Source organism: Nomia melanderi, chromosome 5, assembly GCF_051020985.1.
Source record: "Nomia melanderi isolate GNS246 chromosome 5, iyNomMela1, whole genome shotgun sequence".
NCBI lineage: Eukaryota > Metazoa > Arthropoda > Insecta > Hymenoptera > Halictidae > Nomia > Nomia melanderi.
Window position 1 is genome coordinate 12912426 of NC_135003.1, and position 21865 is coordinate 12934290.

General features: G+C 40.6%; 1 protein-coding gene across 1 annotated transcript in view; it reads right to left on the reverse strand.

The window, feature by feature from the left end:
* Positions 1 to 13041: 13041 nt before the first annotated feature.
* dally (division abnormally delayed protein) overlaps positions 13042 to 21865 on the reverse strand; it is a 222212-nt gene continuing 213388 nt past the window's right edge. The window contains exon 8 of the mRNA XM_031970315.2: positions 13042 to 21822. Coding sequence (XP_031826175.2) covers positions 21716 to 21822 — 107 coding nt within the window. The 3' untranslated portion in view covers positions 13042 to 21715. The remainder of the gene's footprint in view (positions 21823 to 21865) is intronic.

Below are 21865 nucleotides of genomic sequence, written 5' to 3' on the forward strand. Positions count from 1 at the left end.
CTCATTTTCTTCTCGTATTATCGAAGAATTCGAACAGGCACACGTTCGAAATTCTCGAATCAATGAATTTCCGGTATCGAACTTCGTATATATCGAAAGAAGATGAGTTCCGGTAAATGACAGTTTTATCAAAAATCCGTCAAAATGTCTTGCGATTGTTTCCAATTTCCGCGTACCCAGCCGGTTTAAATTACTCCGTTCGAATATTTCATTAAGACGAATTTCGTTACTTTCGCATGGGAGTCACGTACTTTTCGGTTATCCCAGGATTTCGGGCGCGTTTGATATATCGTGTGAACAAAGAAGCCCCGCGGCTGTACAGCTATCTAACTTAATTACCACGGCCACGATTAATGACGCGGGGTTCTGTTAATCAACCCACAGACGCGACCGCGAGGGTTAACATTGGATTACGCGTTCTGAATAGCGCGAAAGCACGTGATATCAGCTCCGCCAGTGGCACGACGATACTTTCACTCGTTATAGAGCCCTGCCCACCGGCAAATTTCGTTGAATTATCGGTTTCAACGTAATCAAAGTTTTAGTTTCGTCCGAGTTAAGGATACCTCCGATAAACTAGTTTAAAAGTTTCGCGAATTAAAGTGTCTCGAGTATATAATGAGCGAACATATTTATTGAGTTCCATCGACAGGTGCTCGTCGACAGATCCGACATAAAAGTGATAATGCGAAATGACATCTCGTAAATTGACCGCGTTAATTAAGAAATTTCTTCGGTGGAAACTGATATGTCCATATTGACGTTTTATGTTCGCGGACGATCTCGATGCATACTTCGAGAATATATATGTGCTAATGTGTGTTCGTAAATTAATGTGTCTCGCTCAGAATATTGTAGCTGTAATGGTATTCGCTTTGAAATTTTTCTCGAATTCGTATTGTTTATCGCATTTTTTTGTTAGATCTTTATGCGCAATCTGTAATGCACGCAGAAGGAACTCGAAACGGAGGAAACGAATACGGCGAAATGAAAATCTTCTCGTCGTACGTTCGTGCGTTTGGTGAATTTATTATTAATTAAGATTGTAAGGGGAAGTATTATATGAAGGATTACGGGAATGAAAATTTCCGAGGAAAGCGAGCACGACGTCGGGGACGAAGTTTAATTAGCGCGTATTTGTATTAACGGCTGTAGGAATATTAATGGAACAAGTTGGACTTCTTAATGCAGCTCGATATGTTTTTTCTGCGGCAAGTCAATGGACCATTTCGAGGGCAGCTATCGACGTCTGATCAAAACGATCAGCCTTGCAATTACGTTGCCGAGATTTCTCAAGACTTGCGCGCACGCGTTGCCTAAGAAATCTGCAGCTAATTTAATAAACGGTCTATTTAAGGACTACTTAATACCATATTGATACAGTATTAGAATCTTTTTGCAAAGTAAATGAAACATGCACTTTTATAATTGTTCTACTATCTATAATGCAAATGCGACCTTCCGAAGAATATTTTTCGAAATTTCAAATAAAGCTTGGTTCACTTTTCAATTATTTCTAAGAAATTATAAATAAAAGCTTGAAAAAAGCATGATATTAAAACAAATAATAATGAATAATGATAGTGCTAAATGCTAAAACCTGCCGAAAATAATATTAAAAGTAACGAAATGCATTTGGCAACGAAGAGATCGATGAAAACTGCGAGCCGGAAAAAGGAAACATTGAAAAGGCACTATCAGCATCTAAATATACATGCTCTATATTTCCCTGGCCATTCGTCATTGACCTCTTTTCGTCTCGTGTGTCGTTGTGCCAGCTTTCTTATTGCTGTATGTACAAGTTTTTCGCTAATGCTCCGCGCCACGTTATGTATCTACATATTCAGTCGACATTTGCACTGCGCCGCGGTGAAAGTCTGTGTGAAACAAAAAACAAGCAGTAATCACACCATACAAGGACGAAACTACAAGGCACACGATGGAAAACATCTGCTTGGAACTTCGGTTCAACGCTTTGAAAATAAGCAGCAGATATCACGTAACTTTGCAAATAGAACTTTTTGCTAGAAAGTTTCTTGCTAAAGATTTACGAAAGTTGTCGCATATGCGTGCAAAATGCGAAGAGATTGATGACCATGTGAAAATACAGGCTGCAGGTCTAGACTATGGCTCTTCGGAAAGAAAACTGGGATTCATTCAACCTGGGAAACCTCTAAGGCGCCGGTGAGCCGGTAGCTTAGCACTGTTGGGATTCTAGGGTGAAGGTCTCATCAGGACAAAGCCTTCAGCTAGGCAGTCGATGGGACAAAGAGACTGCTGATGGTCAAGATCAAGTCTAGACCACGATACCCAAGTGTCACGGAGAGGAACGTGAGGATTTTTCTGTGGAACTGCCGGGGACACGAAGATTTAATTGGAAAAATTGTATTGACCGTAGAACACTTACAAGAACCAATGGAAATTATTTTATTACGGACGCTTTCGAAAGAAATGATCCCTCGTCGCCGATAGTGAACAATCATAACGATGACGGAAAGTCCGGTCAATAAGGTGTATTATAATCAATGATAAATTGTTTCTTTAATATGATATACCTACTAGCAGTAATAAATAAAGGTAAAATAAAGGTTGAATCGGATGCGTCAGCTACATGAAAATTTCGAGTACATATCGGATACAACATCGACCCCAGATAATACACGCATACACAGTCCAGTTTTTAACACTTTGTTTATTTACGTCCATTTATATATTTACAAACTCGAGAAAACGGATCTGATGTCTTCGACTGCGGAATAGAATACTTTCGAACTCGTTTTAGGAAATTCGTTGCAACGATCGTCGCGAATGGGATAAAACAATTTTCCTGTGTGGCTTCTACAGAAATCGGTTCTATTGCTGCTCCACGAAATTTCAGTTGGCATCTCGGTGCGAACTTATCGCTGCGAACTGAAAAATCAGAGGGGGAACTGACGTTACGCGGTCGCAAGGGTAATGATTCGGGTTACTTGGAGAACGAAAAATATTTCCGTTGCGCGAAGGATTAACTGCGATCGCTTCACGCGTGAATTTGATATCAGTGCGGACACGATGGTCGATGTTAACGTTGACTTTTTGCCGGGAAACAAAAATTTCGTGTCGATCAACGATTCGTGATGAGTACAGCGAAAATATATCTTATCATCTTACATTCATTGTTGACTCGTTACAGAGATTCACTTGAGATAGGGTTACCACCTTTTTGAAAGAGTAATCCAGAACACTTAATAAGACAGTAACAACTAATATCAATGTTTCAAAAATTAAGATTTCATATATATTTAATTTTTCCTTTTGCTTCAACAAATCATGAATGAGTAATTTATCTAGTTATTAAATTAATGATTTATTTCTGTTTATTAACCAAACAATTTTCTCCTTGTTATAACGAGTTCAAGATCGATATAACAGTTTCAAGATCTGGTAACCCTAACTTTACACTAGAAAAATTCACTGATATTAACGTTAAACACTGAACAACAGTAATCGTACAATCCAATAGACTATTCTAATTACGAAACAAGTATAATCGACGAAAGAATTGTCTACAATAAGAAAAACACGATTACATCCGCAACGTCCATCAAAAACACGTTAACAACATCCGTTGCTCGAACCTTCGCGCGACCATATTGCAGAAAGCATAAGTCTCAACGCTAGAACTACCGCGTCCGACAAAATGGCGGGTTTCGATTTCCTCGTTTCGCAATTATTGATATCCTAAAAGCGGTAAATATCTGAAATGATTTTAAAAATGAATAGTTTCATTTGCATGCTACAATGAATACACGAAGAAACAGAAAATGATCTATTGTTACAACTTTTATAAGTATTACGCGTTAACCTCTTCAGACCTGATTTTTCTACAAAATGATGTTCACATATCTGACAATGGACACTGTTCAATACATCATTAGCAACGATATTATTTCGAATAAAATAGTGGTAGTATATTACTTTTCTAATACAAATAAACTCAAAGCAAAGGTGTATTTATTGCACAATTCACGCTATTGTTCCTAGAAAGATTGATGATCGTTGAGATCTAGGAAATTAGTTCACGTCAATCAAAATCGACCTAAACATTCACCAAGTAATGTTTATAAAATTCAATATGAGTCAAAATGTCTCTCCATAAATCACAAATGAAATTATTACAACATTAACAAATAATTTGATTTGGTAATGCACAAATTAAAATACGAGCCAATGGAGATCTCAATGAAGACACTCTTGTCATCTCCGCAGAAGAATAAAACGAAGTCGATTCGAACTTCTATCGATTCTATCGTTAATATTTTATCAGATATCGAAGTAGCGAAACAGTTAACGGTTATAACGTGCGCTGGGTCTGAAGGGGTTAATCACAGAAACACCCGGTAGTTCCAGCGTGAACGGATCGCGGCGCGGCACTAGTACAAAAGAAGATACAAAGTGGTCTCGGGTTAAGGTATTACGCGATTACGAAGCGAGTTTCGAGTTCCATTCTAAAACAATTGGCACGAAATCGGCGAACTAACAGCGATGGACCGTCTGTCCCTTCACGTTCGCGTTTACGTCGCGGCGGTTCGTTACTTGCACGTGGCCTAGGCTAACTCCGCGACCTCACGCTTCCGGCACAATTATTTTAACATTAGCGTGATAATTATAATTACGGGTTAATCGGTTACCTCTCTCGGGCAATGTTACTTTCTTCACTGTTTCACAGTTGTTATGTTTCATTTGTTCCTTTCTTTAGGTCGACGTTATTTATATTTATATACGTATATTTATATATACATACAGTAGACTCCCGTGAAACGCGAATTCCTGTCGCCGAAGATTTTGCGACCACCATTTTCCTAACGCCACTCCTTGAACAACGCGATACGTAAAAATAAGATTGTAAGCACTACATCGTTCCTTCGCTATTATTTACCGATTTCTCCTGTCCCCTAATTATTTATTTCTCGTGAAACAAAATTAGTTGGCGTGGTAATAACCAGTTAATAACTGCGTTTGACGAGTATCTATTTTTCTAGATAAATATGTAACTCTTGTTTCGCTTGCTAACTGCATTCGTCCTGCGTTTGACGAGTGCACACCATTTTCCATTTTATCGCGAGCAAAACGAGAGTTTTTTCAAACTAAATTCCACAGTTAACAGACTAATCGTTTGGAACACGTTAATTTTTATTGTTCCTATTACACGAGAACAATCTCATGCAGCATGACTTCCTTATAACGTGAAATTATACAACACGTGACGCATTAACCGAGCGATACAAGAGTTTACTGTATATATCTATATTTATATATTTATATATATATATGTGTTTGTGTGTGTCTGTGTTTCATCATCTTTGTGTGTATAATATATAAATACAGCACGCATTCACTATGTACAGGCTCCGTCAGTGCTTTCTGTTTCACTTTCATTCTCACTCTTACTTTGTTCATATACATTGTCCCCTGTTTCCTCCCTTCAGTTTCCTCTTCATCGCGCTCAACGCAACGCTCGCGGAGAAAGTCCAGACCGCGCGTCTCGTTCCGCGGTTTATTTGTCCGCGCGTATAAATGCTCGCGGGAGAAACAAGCTTCTGCCAAATCCGTCGGGCGGAAGCTCCGTCGGCTACGAAACGGGGAAACTTTTCCCCGCTCGCATTATTCCCGATACCGTCGATTGTCTTCGATGCGCTCGCGAGTTACACGGCGATCACGCGTCGTTACGGGAGAAACGAACGGGATATTTCTGCTTTGTTCGGATGATCGGGAAACTTAGTTTTCGGCATCGGATCTTGAGATAATTGTTGTTCGGAGAAATTTTGCTTTTTTCAAACTATCGAGAATGCATCGCTATGGGATTCTTTTCTAAGAGCTTGGGATAATTGTTGGTGTTCAGAGAAATTTGGTGTTCTTTAATTATTGAGAATTTTTTGGGTTTGAGGAAGATTGAGAATATTGTCATGGAATTCTTTTTTGAGATCTTGGGATAATTGTTGTTCAGAGAAATTTGCTTGTTTTAAATTATTGAGAATTTTTTTAGTTTGAGGAAGATTGAGAATGTATCGCCATGGGGTTCTTTTTTGAGATCTTGGGATAATTGTTGTTGTTCAGAGAAATTTGCTTGTTTTAAATTATTGAGAATTTTTTTAGTTTGAGGAAGATTGAGAATTTTAGGATAATTATTGCTACGAGTTTGAACGTGTCTGCTAAACGATGTCACTTAGCACCATGGCGAATTTCACCTGTCCTTATTGTGCTAAATGTTACTGATGTTTCCAGTGATTATTTGACCTTTTCGTAAAAGTTAGTTCTTTATTTTAAATCAATTATTTGACCAAACATCAATTCTATTATTTACACATTTTAATTAAACATTGCCTATTATGTTCGTCTTCGTACAAATCGATGGAAGTGAAACATTATATTCAACTTTATAAGGTATTCGCTAAATTCAATCAATCATTTAAGGCAACTGAAACTGTGCTAACAACGTACAGTACGGGTCATCGTTGCAAAATAAATTGATTTGGACAAATATGGCTCTGAACATCTCCTTTTCTAGGAGCATTGCCATTTTTGTTAGAGGAGTTTGCCAAGACTTGTTTCCTTATTTTTCAGAATGTTGTCCTTTCTCAAATCTGGTCTTCGAATCCTATATAGGCATCTTTTGCAATTATATATTTTCGTTTATTCAGGTTTAAATCGTGATTCGTTGTTTCGAAATTGAACAGAAACGATAACCATCATATCTATCGTTAACATCTGAATGTTTAAGGAAATAAATCTTCTAAAATAAAAACTATTTTAATGTAAGGTATTAATTTTTACATTTTTATATAAACAATTCAAATAAAAGTACGTATAAGTATTTTATTTCAATTTGTTAGGCCACGAGTCGTGTAGAAATATACACGAATATGAATAATTATGTTTTTACTAATATATGTACTCATATGTATTTAATTTTATATAATTATATATAATTATATATAAAAGTATAATTATGAAGTTCGATACATAAATGTACTTTACGCGTGCAAAAATATGTTACGTACGAATGCAACGAACAGAATGTGAAAGTTAAAAGAATACAATGTACCGCATATATTAATGGCAATTTTTAGATACTACGATTACACTAAAATCATTTAATTATTCACATAGCTTAATTACTCGACGCAAATTAATTTTCAAAGAGTAGTGCTCTTTTATTTCGAATTTCATAAATATATATTTATAAGGGAACCATTATTTTTAACCATGTTTATACCTAAAAAATCACAAGAAATAACAGTCCTACTTCATTGTAAAATAAAGTACGTCATATCGACTGTCCAATATTTATAATCGATAAATGAAAGAATTGTGAATTGAACATAATTAAAAAACAGTATACACGAATCTAATTAATGCTATAATTCCCTCAACTTTGCAATAGATAATCCTTTCTTCTCGTAGAGAGAACGACGATGAAGCTGTAACATTTGAATACGAAATAATGAACGAACAATTAAACGCGACAAGTGGAAATCGAGGAGCAAAAATCTCTTTGTTTCATCGCGCGGCTATTTAACGTCGTGACTCGACTAGTTATTAGGATCCGTTATTAAAACACAAAGGGTTAAACAGTAACAACTCGAATCAATTGACCGTTTGTTCGTTAAAACGAGGATGTGGCCACTTCTCAGCTCTCGGCTGGAATATTTTCTCGAACGGCCGCCGCGCCGCGAGTATTCCTTCCTATTAATTAAATCTCCATTTCGAGTGAACTTGTCTCTCATCGTCGTTCACCACGGACTAAATATGTCCGCGCGTTTAAACATAAATCACCTTATACCGACCACAGTTTCGTGTGTTTCTTCCTCTCGAATCAGCTCTCGTTTTTACTTCCATTCAGTAAAATTCAAACGCGTTCGAAGTTCGTTGAAAAAAGTTTTCTTTATGTTGTTCGCGAATATATATCGAAAACATTTAATTTGTTCGATGATCGATAAAGCTGCCAGCACTCGCTGGATTAAAGTCAAACGCGGTATGATTGAATGTTCGAGGTTTTTTATAAATGGAAAGCGAGTTTATGTACGAAAGTAGTTAAAAAGAATGAAATAGAAGCTCGGGCGATAAAGTTTAAAAATAACCTTCAGATAAACAAAGTATATTCTACATTTTACGTTCACTTTTATAGGTTTTCGCCTTCCAAACGAACGAGCTGATATTACTTTCCGTTGGGTATTATTCTATATAGAATGTTCGTCAACAGGTGGTAGAAAATACGACTGATTTTTCGCGACAGCAGAACGACAAGAACCAAGAGCAACAAATTACGGATTCGGCTTTGTTTACAAATTGAAAAAGACACATTTGATATGCAATAAATTAAACAATCGCGCTCGGTGAATGATTCATGTACAATTTTCGTTGTACCTCTGCGAATGTTTTCAAATAGAATTGCGCCTGTTATTTAAACGATAATTCAAATGATCAAACTCTGACGGTCGAATAACTGAAAGATTGTTCATACGAGCAAACATGGAAGAGAGAATTTCTGTGATCCAATACGTCGAACGAATTATTGACAATATAAATCAATATAAATCAATCGCGCGATTCAACACTGGAACTACCGCTCCCGACAAAATGGCGGGTCTCGGTTCTCTTACTTCGCCATTATTAATACTTCGAAAGCGTGAAATACTCGAAATGATTTGAAAAACACAAATCCACCGGAAAGTTCTGTCTGACGTCATCTCAAGTTTCTAAATATAAGTCCTCTAGAAACGGATTCCACGAATTACTAACGAAGGAATTTATATCATTCGATAAATATTAATAAATATACCGAAAATACATTATTATTATTACTTTCTTATTAGTATTATTAGCATTATTTTCTTTTAACTCGAGAAATAGCAACAAATATACGAAGAAATCGAAAGTCATACAATTTCCATAAGTATTAATCATATTAAACACTCGGTAGTTCCAGCATTAAACAATCGAAACCATCGAACTTCACGGATTTCTCAGAGATCAAAGGCGAACAGAATTCCTCCGTCAATATAATCCAACCGATCGCGTTGTGATTCTCACGGTCCTCCATCCCCGTTTCGCTGGAATCATGGAAGCCGGCGGCGATCAAGCATTTTCGAGGAGCAAAGCAAACGCGTTTCAGCTGCACGTGCGACACTTATCCGTCGCGGCATAGAGATTATTAACGTAACACGAGAAACATTGAATTAGCCCTTTAAATTCGCGCGATTTACGCGGTCCCAGCGGCAGCGCAACTCGACGGGGACCGCAACACCGTTGCCACCCTAATTGGCGCACGACAAATTGAGTATTAAGTACGGATTCCGTGGACTTTTTTTTTTTGCCCCGCCGACGTTTCTGCTCCTCATACATTGTGCGGCGCAGCTGTCGGCCGTGGAAGCTTACCACGGCCAGTAATGTGTATCGCTTTAATTAAATTCGCCATCGTAGGGCTATTCAACGTTCAACGAGCCAATTGAAGCGGGCACAATAAGTCCATTCAGTGTCGCATCGTTTCTTTAATTCCTCTGGACCGAGCCGTTATCCAGAAAGTTCATTTCACCGGTGATGCCGATTTTTCTGTACACGCGAGACCGGTAGATCGAACGATAAACCGGGTAACGATCACGATCGCTTAACCCGTTCACCTACAATATTCAGAGTCTTGATGAAAATTTGAACTTAACGAATCCAAGTGTTCGTCCATTTAAAATCGAAATTAAACATTAATCTATTGTTACCATTTCGAGCAAACGAAGATAGAACAAGCATCAGAATTTCTTTTCTCAATAAATCATTAACGATAAAGTAGTTGTATCGATCGTAGAACACTAGAACTACCGAGCACTTAAACTTGACGATTTCTTTATAAAAACTGCAAACGTGGATTTGTTAAGATTCGAACGGCTGTAAATTTCAGATACTTAATCAGCATCTTCAGTTTCTCAAAGAGGCGTGCCGTTTCAGTAATCAGGAAAGAAAAAACCATGGAATGGGTCATTTTGACTTATCCGGTAGTTCTAGTGTTAAGAAATGAATCATGGTACAAGTATTCCCTTTCATGTCTTCTTTATACCCTCCGTTTCTTTTAATTTCGACACACGAGCGCGTTGTTTGAACGTATCGGCTGCAGCCATCGTGGATTTCGCTGAACGCGCGTGGCAAATGGAGAAAAGGGGTACACCGCGGCATAGAGTATAAATAAAATAATCGCCGTTAACGACGCTTCAAACGAGGAGACCGAGTTAAAATCGGCGGAGTTCAACTTAAAGGCCGCTTCCTTTTCCTTTTTTGTTCTTCTCATTTCGTGTTTTTCGTTTCCCTTTCTGCTCGCTCGCGGCGCGCCGCGGCACGACGGGAACTCTGTAAATTATACGGGAGGCGTGTGCCATTAAAAGGGACATAAATTAATATCTCCGCGATCAAAGGGGTCACGGAACCCCGCTCGGTGTCGAGGACAACACGCGGCGCTCGCTTTAAGGACGACCTACTGTCCTCCAACGACGTCCGCTGACTTCTCCATCGAACCGAACGGACAAGTGCCGCGAGGGGATACTGCCAAACGCAATGAACGCTGACATCTTGGTTTCGTTGTTGGCCGATTCGCGTGAATAGGGATCGCGAATGAAACCGAACACGACGAGGTAAGACGGAAATGAGTCAAGTTACAATAAACGTATCTATAACTGCGAGTTGCACTCCGTCTCGAGAAAAATTGTTCCCGATTTTTCCTCCACTCGAAACTTTTCTCCTACATTCTTCATATAATAAGGTATCGTTTAAGCGAAAAAAAGTTCAAAATTTTAAAATTCTAGAGCGACGTTACCCTTTAAGTCGGGTCTTTGATGCTTTCTGGTTTTCGTCAGTTTTGATGGAATAGATAATACTCTTCTCAGTTGTTAAAGGATTCACTCGTTTTCTTGGTTTTCTTCTTTGTTCGCAGCTTCCGAATATGTTTATAACGATCGTGTATTGAAATATTGATTTTCTCAATCTTTGTTTTCTGGACTTAACCCCTTGCCTTGTAATAACGTGTGAGACTCGTGGTGAAGGTTTTAAACAGAACTTAACAAATATAAATATTATTCAATTATTGCGAATACAAATAAAATATTATCCTTTTGTTATCAATTATTATAGTCTAAAGCAAATATAGGCATAGAATATACCTACAATTTCTCTCTTTTCAATGAATTATTAGTGGCAAAGCAGCTGTGTCAATCATAGTTGAAAAATAAATCGTAGCGATTCAAATAAGACATTGCCCACGTTCATTATCCCTATTTTCTATTTTTCTTAGTCGAACTTCAAATACAAAAGAAACACAATACGAAGTGAGATAGAAATAAGACCTAAATAATGAAAGAAACAATTTTCTCATCTCATTTTCGATACCATAAACCAAGCGCTCTGGCGAGAGACTCTTTTTGACCATTTGGTACTTATAATATTCATGAATTGCATATAGTATTCACTCATTATTCCATCTCACTCCGTCGTATTCTGTCGCATACGCGATCTTCGTTCACGCGAATCAGCCAACGACAACAATGGCCGAAACCGAGGCGTCAACGTCCATCGCGAGTGGACGTGTCCGCTTGGCACATTTGCCTTCGCCTCGAAGGACAAATGATCAAACGTCGTTGGACAACCCACGCGCGGACTCCCGTCTCAATGTCACGCAAATTCCACCGACAAAACGTCTCGGAATCACAACACTCGGGATTCTGACAATTGCGGCTAAGTTGCGGTAAATTGGCCCCTGGCGACGCACCGACGAACACCGGCTGCATAATTCATCGGACCTTAAAACGCGCGACCGTCGATCCAGGCTCACTTGCCAAATCGATGGACTCCGTAAAACAAAAACTGGAAAAAGCGACGCAACAGCTATACAACGATCTCTAAAATTTCCCTCTATTAAAGAATCGTATTATTCACGGGACGATTTCTGGCTATGGAAACTTTGAAATAATCAGGATTAACGATTCGCGGACGAAGATTCTTCGAAATGTACGAAACCTTCGGCAGATGAAGTTAAATTATATATCGACTGCTTAAATAATAGAGAGTTCGTTCGCGACTTACTTTTCTAAATATGGAAATTTTATGGGTTAACCCTTCGGGGACGCCATATTGGAGACTTTGAGATTTAGGTTAGAATCGAGGGCTGCCTAAAAATGCAAATAGTTGAATTATTTCATCGAATAATGAGTTAATGATGCATTAATTCGTGACCAACAGACAGAATGTTAATTTTGAACTTTCTACACAATTTTCAGTTACTACTTTCAACTTCCAGCTACATGTATTTTCGTTTTCGAGATAGCTCGATGCTTTCTGGCCAGTGAAACTTGACGTTTAGATCGAGTTCCGTTAAAGTCCCGATTCTTGACCCCTGAAAGCCATCAAAGGAAATCACGTTAACGCTATCGTGGCTGAAATTTCACCCCGTGCTCCGTACTGCAGGAATTTCTTGATCCCACATACGGATGAACCCTCGACGGATGCAGAGGTGACGTGATACGAGACGCTGGTTGTATTAACAGTGGCAATAGGGAGGCAATTAAATGAGGCGAGATCAAAAGGCACGAAATTCATCAAGGTGGCACGAGATTCCACGTGCCTGATTGGTTGTATTAGATAATCGAAAGAGTTCATGCGGCTTCGATAGAATTCAATGCATTAATGAATTGTAAATGTATTATGATATTTCCATGTAATATATAACAATCGTAAGAAAAGGTTTATTTCTCCAAAGTGAAATTGTGTTTGAAGATGACGAAGCAAAATTTAATAACTAAGAATCGTGTAGATTGTTAGAGGAGTAATAATTAAGGGAATAGTAGACTCTGTTTAAATTGTTAGTTGTTACTTTACTGTCGTCAAAGTGGAAACGTTGAAATTCCCATAATTCGTTTAATGTGAGATTCGGTTAAAAACTAATGTTAGGTTTCAGAATTAGTCGAAGTCAGATTAATGTTAGATACGCTAGTTCTTGTTATTGTAAAATATTTCCATCCTCTGCACTTGTTTTCTAAAGTATCTTTATTAAAAATGACAGAAGTTACAGTGAAACGGTAAAAGCGGTCAACGGAAATGAAAGTATAATACAATGTATTATTAAACGATAGGAATAATATATTTAATTTATTTTTTACAAATAAAACTTGTAGCTTGCAATTGTTATATATTACATAAAAATACGCGTTTACGTATTCAAGTATACATTATTTTAACCTAAACTACATAATGAAATCAATCCGCGAACAGAAATCTTGCGAGTATTAGAGTGCCAGCGGTTTTAAGCGACACCCGTTGCAGAAGTCTCACGAGGAAACTTTCGTCACTCGAAAATTCCAATTTTCCTTAAACATTAAAAGTTTGAAAGAGACTTTAGAAGCATCAGACAACTTTCGTTCTCATTATTTTCAATCCTCCGTAGTAAAAGCACCCTTCGAAATTAATACCGGTACCTCCGATTTAAAAATCACAATGATTCTAAAACCACGGTAGACACAACAAGAAATCATTACAATAAAAATTCAACTTCCAATGCTTCGTCGAACCCTGCGAAATACATCTTACACCAAAGTGAACCGACGAAAACCTTTTTACACGATAAATTTTATACAATTTCAAACGAAACAAAGCAACGAAGCACCAATAGACTTCTATTATAACAAGTTTCTCGTATACAACTATTCCTTTCGAACTACGAAACGCTTATTCCAACGGAACAATAAAATACTCGTTAAAGGGTGGTCCAAGAAAGCCCAAACGAAAATTTCCTCATACTTCCACTTCCCGACAAACTCCCAACATTCGAAAAATCCTCGATCCACCGAAGTATCATTATCCCGAAGCATAATGAACGAATTCGTTGGTATCTCCGTTAATAATCCCCATCGAGCGCTTCTCCCCGGTGTCTCTCGGACGACCGAAGGGAAGGGAGCCCGGCAAACAATTCCGTTCGTTCCGAGAAGGGAAACGAAACCGTCGATGATAGTCCCACGGAAGCTTCGTTTAACGGCGCAGCAATTAATTCAATCTTACTCGCGCCGGTGGACTAGTTTCTTCCGCGTGTATCCGTCTGCCCGCAATTATCCTTAGAAGCCGGTCTAAGACGCTCGCCGACAAAATACGGAAACCTATGTCCAATGAAAACATCCTTCATCCGTGCATCGTCCATCTTGTACCGTTCCCAGATACGAACTTCGCAATTATTATTTTACAATCGAACAGTCTGGACTTCCGCCGAGGTAAACGTATTACTTAATCAAACGCTCTCGAGGGAAATTAAATTTCGCCTCTACAGCACGCAACGTTCGCCACGAAGAAACAATTCGAAGGAGGAAAACGGAAGTCTCTCACCCCTCACACATTTGTTCGTTTCTTTTTATCTCTCTCTCTCGCTCGCTCTTTCTCTCTTTTTTTTAAACGTTTTTCATTTTTTTTTCTTTTATTAGCATGAATGCCCTGTACACTTGTATTTATAGATGTCTCTCTTTCTCTCCCACTCTTTCTCTCTCTCCCTCTCGCTCCCTTTTCTCTCTCTCTCTCTCTCTCTCTCTCTCTCTCGCGCGCTCGCTCTCTTACTCTCTTTCTGTCGGGCGTTGAGATGACACGACGCTACGGCCGGGAATATTCGAAAAGGCACTAACCCTCAATGATCCGAAAAAATCAAGTGTGTATACAATCAGTGCGGCCGCCGAGGTCGAAATTCACCGACAGGCTCCCGGGTTTCTCGCTAGCTAACCCTTTATCCCACCCCGGTTTTTTTACTTTCTTTCTTACGTCTAATGTAGCCGCTCCCAGCTGGGGCAGCGAATCCGCCGAAGTCGAGGCGAACACCACGGACACCACGGACGTCTAAAACGTTGATGCGTCGAGGAACGACACATTTCTCAACCCCACCGGTCGCCGTTACAACCCTCTCGTTTTGGCACTTCGAGTACCGTCCGTCGCAGCGAACCTGGCACTCTCGTCCGAGTGGTCGGATTCGAGAGCGCACGCCTGACTGGCCGCCGCGCTCACGCCTACCAATCGGGTCGCGCGACGGGCCGTCCCCGGACACGCGATTGGATTCTCGGAGCGACTGACTCCGCCCCCACGACCTCACGAGTGCCAGGTTCTCGGCAACGGACGGTATCTTATCTGTCGCGTGATATAAAATGTCGGAGTTTTCATTGTTCGAGACTTAATCGGTTGAGTGGGTGTTGAAAAGCTTCGAGCAGCTTTTTGGATTGATTCGTTTCACTGATTAACTGAAGCTTGTGCTCGTGAAGCAAGTTGATTTGTTTTTGGTTTAACGATCAATGGACTGTTCTTGGGTTGCTGCTTTTGGCTTTGGTCTTGCTTCTAGGTAATTTCGTTGAATACTGTGGAATAGTGCAGAGAAGTTACTGGAACTGTGGCTTCATTTAAATAACAAGTGAGATACATTGCTTGATAAAGGAATTTGAATATGTCGTGAGGCTCGTATACGATGATTGCTGACGAACTGAGCGGAACTATGGATTTTATATTTATCTATTATTAGACGTTGACGGTTTCAAAGGTAAATTATTATTGTGACATCAGGAGAAATGTCTGGGGACAAAAAGTGGTTTTTAAAAGTGACTTCCATGAATCTCTAATTAATGACGCTCGGAATAAAAATTCGTTTTATGTGCAAGAAGTATCAGCTGTCGGAAATTACTGTGGAAATTCTTGCGAAACTATTGTTAATCGTTAAAGGGATATTCCAACGAAATACTCCACGCGGAATTGAAGAAATGGGTTTTCTGAAAAATTCGGCACTCCATATTACGCGACGAAATAAATGTATGATACACGTATAAATAAAGTAGAATGTCGATTATTCGAACACTGGGTAATTAACATGATTACTGTCGGGCCATCTAAGCGTGGGCATACCGAAGAATCATGGCTTTTTTAAGAGCAATAAGAAACAGTTTTCGTTCAAGGACTGCGCGACGTTATTCGACTGGTTTTCAAATGGTCTCCGCGTTAATTACAGCACTTGTTACCAGAAACTATGCAGAATGATCAATTTTTTGCGTCGAATCGTTATGGACTAAATATGGGGACAATTCGTAGGATTATAAACGTCATAATTAAGTGTTCGACAGGCCAACTATCGCGATAAAGGAAATGAAGATGCAAAACAAAGATTCCAGCACATATTCGCTCTGAAAGCAAGCGCTTCGTATTTCCCACATTTTCACCAATAAAAAAATAATCCTTTTATTTTCTAATCTTTTACAATTTCATCGACCACGTTTTGGCAAGCACTGCGATTTCCAATCGAAACACTTCGACATAAAGAAGATATCCACGGAATATCTTTACGTTAATATTAAATAATTAGAAATGTCACAAGGAATTAGGTGAATTAGGCCGGCAAACGACAGTTGCCCTTAAAAAAGCTGTCATCCTCCAATTAATTTACGCTCACCGATCTCAATTAAACCTATTCTCGTTCGAACAAGTCGTGCAAGTCGTCGTCGTTTCCAAAAATATTCTTCTCTCTTCGATCCCAGTGTCTTCCCTCTGTTTACCAAGAAAAATTTGATTGTCAGAACCGCTTGATCCTCCCACTGTTCCGAATAATCGACGAATAATTCGAGGTCGTAGGCCTAACGTACGTTAAATGCAATTAACGTTGAAACAATGATTAACACTTTACCTACCGGCAGTCTTTCGGTACTCCTAGAAACCAATGCTAACCAACAGCTGAACCAATCTCTCGATAACAATGACAATCAATCGTCAATCGAATCGTCCCGAGTAACGTAGTCCAACGATGTCTTCCAAAATCAGAAATATTAACCCTTCGCGGACGAAGATTCTCGAAAAAAAATACAAAACCCACTGTAGATTTTGTGAAATTTCACGTCGAATGCATAAATAAAATATAGAGCAAGAGAACTATGTACTGATCCCTTACTGTTTGAGTCGTTAAATCGTTTATTTGCAACTTAGCGTTACAAACACGATAATTTCATCGAAACGAAGCGTCGACATTCGTCCTGAAAGGGTTAATCTCGTTCGCCATGTAACGCGATCGTGAAACCTGCTGACGAGCAAATAAAGTGTTAATCGAGAATCGAAAGCATCAGGTTCCCACGTTTCACAGAAATCAGCAAAACATTATGGCACTTTGCTCGATCGTCGGCGACTCGATTCTAATGATCCCCCTGTTCCAACAGTTCCCACAAATCCCCAACGCCGGATTCACGGGACTAAACTTCTACAACCTCGGATTCCTAGTTTCGACTCATAGAAATCATAAATATTCCATCGATTAGCGTTCCACTCCGATCAACGCGGGACATTAATTCATCCCGCGTCTCTAATTCAACGTCTACGCGTAGCACACCCATTTTCCCGGAAACAATGCAACGGACGCCCGCGAATCCAGCGTTAACGCGCCGACGCAAGGTTCCTCTCAACGGTTAGACGTCCAAGGTTCAGCGGAGTCCTTGATCATCCGCTCGTCGTATCCGATTCACAGTAAAGCCCGACGCAGACGAACGATGTTTCACCGTTGCCACCTACTACCGCTGTCCTCTCTATCGTTTCCTTCTCGCATTCGTTCGCGCAGCTTCATCAGCGGGATCATCAAATACATACGAATGGTTCGCAGGAAAATGTCGCGGTTGAAGAGTATCCTTAGAAAATACGTTAAGTGTCGGCATGAAATTTTTCATGAGATAGAAAGTTATCTAATACGTTGAACATTCTACCATAATGTCATCTTCCAATGTTATCAATACCATAGATGGCTATTATTGATCGCTAAAAGGAATATTGCACTTGTATTGTACATTACAGGATCATAATGGGAAATACTTTTGGCATTCAGTGTTTTCTAAGAATATTCGATTGGTTTGGAAGAATAGAGATGTAACATTAAGATATTTTATTTCGACGACTACGATTTTGTCACTTGTGATAGTGATCAAATGAAACAGAAGTAAACGCTTCTACAAGTCGCCAGACACAAGCACTTCGTTTCTCTGTTAACCCCTTGCCCTATTTCTTTCTGACCTGCGATTCATCCGACTACGTTATTACTAATAATTTATTGAAAATACGAGAAAATTCCAGTCTTACTCTATGCCAATGCTCTAAGGTATAATCGTCGATAACAGAGGAACAATATTCGCATTCAAACGAATCGACTAATATTTCTTTTCGTTAAATTCTATTTGAAATCCCCGCTACGAGTCTGACACGATATTGTACAGCAAGGGGTTAATCCGAAGCATTTCCCAGCGAACCACTCGTGCGCATTTGAAGCAACAAGATGTCAATCTGCATCGGGCCTAAATTTCGAACACGTTCCGATGCGATCCACCCTCCTTACGCAACGTATCAAGCGCTCCGCGCGTATCCTACTCAAAGACTTATAAAAAGGAAAGAAATATAAAAGGAAAACAAAAAAATCGCAAGAATCAACGTCGGTAGTGTACGATTCGATGGCACGCGTGAACTCGAACCACAGGTTCGATCCTCCGAAGACGATGGTGGGGTCGTTCGAAGTTGCGATCGTTTCTTTTCGACGTAAAAAATGGTACTTTCGCGACGCTGGTGCCTCGACGCGCGCGGACGGTCGGACGCTCGCCTCGGGAATTGCGTTTCTAACGATGGGAGAAACGCGTCCGAGGCGGAGTACGTTCCGCGCGGCACACGAAAACGATCGAAGCTAGCGTCAGTCGTGTGAACCGGTGTTTTGGCAGTTAGCTTTAAGCCTAATCCAGATCGACGATCCGCGTACGTTGATTGTGGACAATTCGTGGGTACGAAATGTACGATTAGTTCGTGGACGAACGTTAGTCTACAGTTTACTTTCCGTTGGCATGGAAAACCATTGGCAGTCAATGTGCTGTGTGGAAATGACAAGTTGATTGGCAAGGCACTATCTCTGATACTGTCATGTAGCTCTTCGTTGATTTTTAGATGTATGAATATTTAATACGAAAGATGGCGGAGCTATTGGATTTTAAACAGCGAATGATTTTAAACTCGATGAGATAGATCCATGTTCCTCTGCCTAGCTAGTTTGTCTCCAAACTATACATTGTTGGTAGTCAATCTGGAGATAGAGTCGGTTTGAGGATAAACTGTTGGCAGGCGATGTACTGTAGGTTGCTAGTTTATGTGCTTTGTTTATAGTTTCATCATCGTATTAACGAACAGCACATTAATACCAAAACTGAAGATACCTTCTGCTAACCAATTCCACGTTTAGGTGTCTCTTTTCATGGACACCCGGTAGACAGGATCTACAACAGTGTTATTCACCCTTTGCACTCGAGAGGCGACAGTCGCCAGATGATTGGAAAAACATAAACTTTTGTATACACCATTTAACTTTGTATACTGCATCAATACGCTACATTGAAAGCAAATAGCTTTGTTCCCTAATTTACGTGTGATCTGATAAATTAATTTTAAAGAATCTCGTCTACATCGAATTAGAAAGTATTGAATAGTGAAGAACTTTCGAGTGCAAAGGGTTAAACCGTCGAACACGAGAAGAATGATGAAAGTCAATAAAAAACAAACTAAATCTAACGCGTCCAACGACGCACAATTATTTTATTAAAGTCCTACTGTTAGAAACAATTGCAGGGCTGCCAGTAGCTGAGGTCAGACTCTCCTCTCGTAGAAAACAGAGATTCACCGGAATGAAGATCGAGAAACACCGGTCTACAGACAGTGTCCGTCAATCTGGACTAGGCTTTTGTGCGGACGCCGATCACGGTTAGTGTATCGGCGTTGTCGCGAACGAGAGATCGTTCGCAAAGGGACGAAGAACGGCGCGAAGACGCGAGGCACAATGGTCGGAGCCGAATGCGCTCCGCCATGATGGTTTCCCCTTGGACCGCTCGATACTGCCGATGAAATATCGTCGGCCCGATACTTTCAATACGGTGAAGAAGACACTTTTAATTAATCAAGCAGTACGAGAACCGCGTTCCGATCGACAGATCCTAACTGACGGATCCGCGTGACTTCGGGAACGCTCCGAGCGTGATTAGAGGCGGGTAATATTATACTTATTGCTCGAGATTGTAACTTGATCTTGCCCGAAAAGTCCGTCCGCGTCTATCGTACGTGTTCCGAAATATTCGTAACTGGACGTTCACTGGGTCGCGTAATTCAACAATATACATGCACGGCAATGTGAAACAGCCACTGAACGTTCATAATCGCGGCCTGTCCTCCGGTTGTTCCCCCGCGATCCGAAGCCGAGTCGAAGTAAGAACAGGGTAGAGGCGGATCGGATCGAAATATCAATTCAGTCCAAATTTCTTCCTTCGAAACGATCGTTTCGATTGTCCATATCAATTATTCTCATTACTCTTCGAAATGAACACCGTGATTCGCAAAATTCGAATACGCTCGTCGCTAATATTCAGAGAACGTCCTTACATCGACTGTCGTCAAAAATTGTTCCTTAGATTGCACATCTCGCGAAAAATTGGAATGAATTATATTTCTCAAGTTTTGTCTCCGTCCGCAGAAGAAAGGTTCGAAGAGTCTTTACCGTGCTTAATTATCGACGTTCGTCTTGAATTTTTCCTGGCAAACTGATTCGATCCGCCTCGGTGTACCCTACTTGTAACATTAAACCTTCACTGCGAGGATTGTTCACAGAATTATCCTAATTATATCTCTAGCTCTTTAATTTACCGATCCCCCGCAGAGGCACGCCGCTGTCGCGTGCGTCGTCGCCCGTCCAAGATGGCGGACAGCGTTCCCGCCATTCGAGGGAGGACCTCTCTACCGTATGTTCCTTCTCCTCCCTCCTTCCCGTTACTTTCGAAACGCTAGTACCCCGCCGCCCGGAAGCAACGCCGACGAGCTTCAACAATTTAATTTTCCCTAGAAACACAGTCTTGCATCCCTAAATAGAAATTTCTCGAGTCCCTCGCGCACGAACAACGAAATGTACAACCGATGAGAACCCGTTCCGCGCTGGGCCGGCCGAGGCTCGGCGTCTCCTTGGGCGGGTCCGTCTCCAGCTTTCCTTCGGCAGGCCGTTTCACTCGGAACCGGGTGGCCGCTGGCAGCCCGTCAAACGATGGACGCTGTCCTGGCCAGGACAACGGCGCCGCCCGATACCCCGGAAACGCTCCAACGATTTCTCTTTTCTCAGTTTTCCTCGTTCGCTCTCTAGATTCCGGAGAATAGAACCGAACGGCGACACCGTGACACGGAGATCAACCTCCGGCTGAATCTCTTCGGTGTCATGGATAATCTGTGCTGGATCTAGGCGGGATCCGAAAACGATTCTCCGCGATTGTTGGTGGCCAACGAACGGAGAAGAGGAAGGCTTAGATGGCAGTGGGGTTTCTCTCTTCATCGAATCTTGGTTTGCTAAGCATGCTACGTTAATAGTCTTCTCGATCCATGAGTAATGAAACAGATTATTGTTATTAGTATTATTCTGTTCCCGAATGCGACAGGGTGCCCTTGTTTTATTCTTGTAGAGGATGCTTCGGGTAGCATGATAAATAGGTACGAAGCGGAGTCTGTCGTTGGTAATCGGCGGATCGTTTCCTCGTGTCGAGTGGAATCGGGCTGTTTCTCGCTGACGCGGGATTTTGTTGATGCGGTTTCTGTTTTGTCTGGGTCGCGGGCCGTCGAATTTCTGATTCGGTCCTCCGTGCTGGCTACGGTGTGCGGCTTAGGCGATCACGTGCACGGCGATGACCGCCAAGATGGCGGTCGAGAAGAGGACGCTCGATGAACCGGCCGTCGGTGCGTTGTCGCGGTTCAACTTCGTCATTGGATCTGGAACAGAGAGTAATTTTGATCGGTTAATTGGACGGTTTTT